The 2,779-nt window shown below is 36.5% G+C and overlaps 1 protein-coding gene across 2 annotated transcripts in view; it reads left to right on the top strand.

Annotated features, from left to right (window-relative positions):
* The window catches only part of Sntg1 (syntrophin gamma 1), a 336,640-nt gene that overhangs the window by 65,211 nt on the left and 268,650 nt on the right, over nucleotides 1–2,779 (top strand). For both annotated transcript variants that reach the window (XM_004633382.1, XM_004633383.1), the window contains exon 4: nucleotides 2,683–2,740. In XM_004633382.1, coding sequence (XP_004633439.1) covers nucleotides 2,683–2,740 — 58 coding nt within the window. The remainder of the gene's footprint in view (nucleotides 1–2,682; nucleotides 2,741–2,779) is intronic.

Raw genomic sequence — 2,779 nt, 5'->3', positions numbered from 1 at the left:
ATGTGGGAAGGACTACTGGCTGTTGCTGCAGCCAACGGAGGTGACTTTGGCCCATCACGATGGGATCCAGACAGAGGATATTTGGTCACATTCTTTCAGGGAATGTTTCAAAGATATTTCTCCCAAATGTAGCCACTTTTTCTCAACCTTGTTGCTGCCAAGTATTTTTCTCACTCACAATTTCAGAACAATGTCAAGGTCTAGGTATTGCCTTTGTCTCCAGGGTCCAGAATATACCTGGCTGCGTGATTTTAATATTATAATGAAAATACTGAACAGAATATACTCATTAACAAGATTTCTGATACTGTGAAACATTCTGGCTTTGATTAGGTGGTATTCTGTAGTGATTCTGGTGAGAAGATTATGCAGAGTGTTTCAAATAGTTTACGTGGACCTCATAGCTTTTCTCCTCCGGTAGCTGAAATATTAACTATAATTTCCAAGAATAGTGTGGGATAGATTGTGTATACTTTGATATATGAGTTGCAGTTTGGAACACTCAATCACTTTCCCTATGGTTGAATCTTATCATACGACTGAGATAACGTGGCCTGCTCCATCCGGGGTTTCGCCCAGCCCTGCCATGGACAATACCCCATGGGCCAGACAGTGAGGACCGAAACTCTGTTCCGAGCTCAAGCATTTACTCTTATTGGGAAAGCAGAACTGCCAAATGATTATGTACATGAATAAGTATAAATCGCAATCATTGTCCACTGCTGCATAAAAGAATTCCTCCAAGGAATTAATGAAAGGGTTTCATTTAACCTAAAATCTCAAATATAAAAAGAAATATATAAGGCTATGAGTGAAAAAGTATACACTCTAGGAAGGGCGGATGGTTAATACTGATGTCCTTTGGAGTTCAGAGTGACAAACTGCTAAGCTGAGACCTGAAATCACACAAGACCTGTTAAGGATTTAGATCTTTCATTGCAAGAGCAAGTTTATTACCTGCTTTAAAGAAAGTGAGCCATGTTATTTGTGTCTTATTAGAAAAATCATAAATTTCCTCACTTATGTCCTGAACTATATCTAATTAACGATGAGAGCTAGGCTACTCTGATGTATTGTCCAATAAATGAATGTATGGCAATTTTAAATTCCATTTTTTATCTTCTGAGTTTTGTTTTAAACTTTGCTGCCCAATCAATAAAGCCATTTTATGAGATTAGTTAAAGAATTTTCTTAAAGCTCCAAGTGCCCGGTGTAAAAGCTAATCAATACCTCTCCCCACACACAAAAATATAAACTTCACTTGCACTAAAAAACAATTGTTTATCCTCTCCTTAACATTTAAAAATGAACATACATAAGGAGAAGTTTTGTTATAAAATAATTTATTGTCCTTAAAAATAGATTTTAAGATGTGGAGACAGCTCAGTGGCATTTATGCCTGCCTGGGAACTGCAAGGTCCTGAGTTCGATCCTCAGTTCCAAAAATAAATAAAATAAAATAAATAAGCATTCAGTGGTTTCATAATATTTATTTGGGCAGAACCGGGGATTGAACTCAGGCCCTTGCACTTGCCAGGCAAGCACTTATTCTACTGAGCCATCTCCCTGGTCCCTCATATGTTAAAGGTGAACAAAACCAATAGAATTTTGATTGCCTTTCTAACTATCTTATGCTCATTTTTCACCACAATATATGCCCTTAATATAGTTCAGGTTTCAACTGTTTTTAGCCTTCTAACTACTGTGATAAAACAAGTCTTTATGAGGTAAAGCTAATAATTTGTTATTTCTTAACTCATTCTTGTCTATTAACAAAGCACTACTGCAATATTCCTTGCACTGTATTTTGTTCTTATATCGTTTATAGTATGTGCTTTTACAAAAACAGGAATCTAATACTGAGCAGGAAAATGCAGATGAGGCTGTTTCCACCATTCCTTTGCATATCTTAATTTTGTTTATCTGTTTGTGCTGCTAAAGAGCTTGCCACTCACTCAGCATTCAGAAGGTCTCTGCCATTGGTTAGAGTCTAGAATAACTTGCCAGAGAATTAATACATAATAATCTGGTGTTTAGAATCCAACTAAGAATTCTGGGTGGGCCAAATAGCTCAGTGAGTTAAAGCACTTCCATTCCTGGGCCTGCTCTGCCGGACCCGACCCCCAGGGTATGCTGAGATGGCAACTGAGACTGGGCGTGGAGGCATGGGTCTGTAATCCCAGCTCTTGGGAGGCTGCAAACAGGTGGATCTCTACAAGTCTGATCTAGTAGTGAGACCCTGAACACCCTGTAGACCCTTCATTAAAATACAAATAAATAAATAAATAAATAAATAAATAAATAAATAAAACAAGAATTCCTACCATGCATAGCATTCCTACAATAGTCTTTGCAGAGCATATCGATTCAAAAACATTATGTATGTCTAGATTGTGCAAATAAACTTAATTTTAAAAGACTTAGAAAAATAAAAATATTGTTAAAATTTTTTGAGAAATAAAAGCTTTCAAAATCAATTTTGATTTACTATTGAATATCACAGGAAAATTCTACATGGGTAGACAGGTTTAGTGGGACCATTACCTTCTTAGTGAAGGAATAATGTAAGTTTATTTAAATTTCACGGGTGTCTAGTTAACATGCATTCAACAGCTATACAGTTTCTGGGATGGAAGCTACTTTTTTGCAATTAAAAATACCAATGTTATTTTCTTTTTCTAGGGAGGAGCAGAGCATAACATTCCAGTTGTCATTTCAAAAATCTCCAAAGAACAGAGAGGTAAGGTGTTAGGTGGTAATACATTAGCCATTGCTTTGT

The sequence above is a fragment of the Octodon degus genome, unplaced genomic scaffold, assembly GCF_000260255.1.
Source record: "Octodon degus isolate 3935 unplaced genomic scaffold, OctDeg1.0 scaffold00054, whole genome shotgun sequence".
NCBI lineage: Eukaryota > Metazoa > Chordata > Mammalia > Rodentia > Octodontidae > Octodon > Octodon degus.
This window is presented reverse-complemented; position numbering and strand designations above follow the sequence as displayed.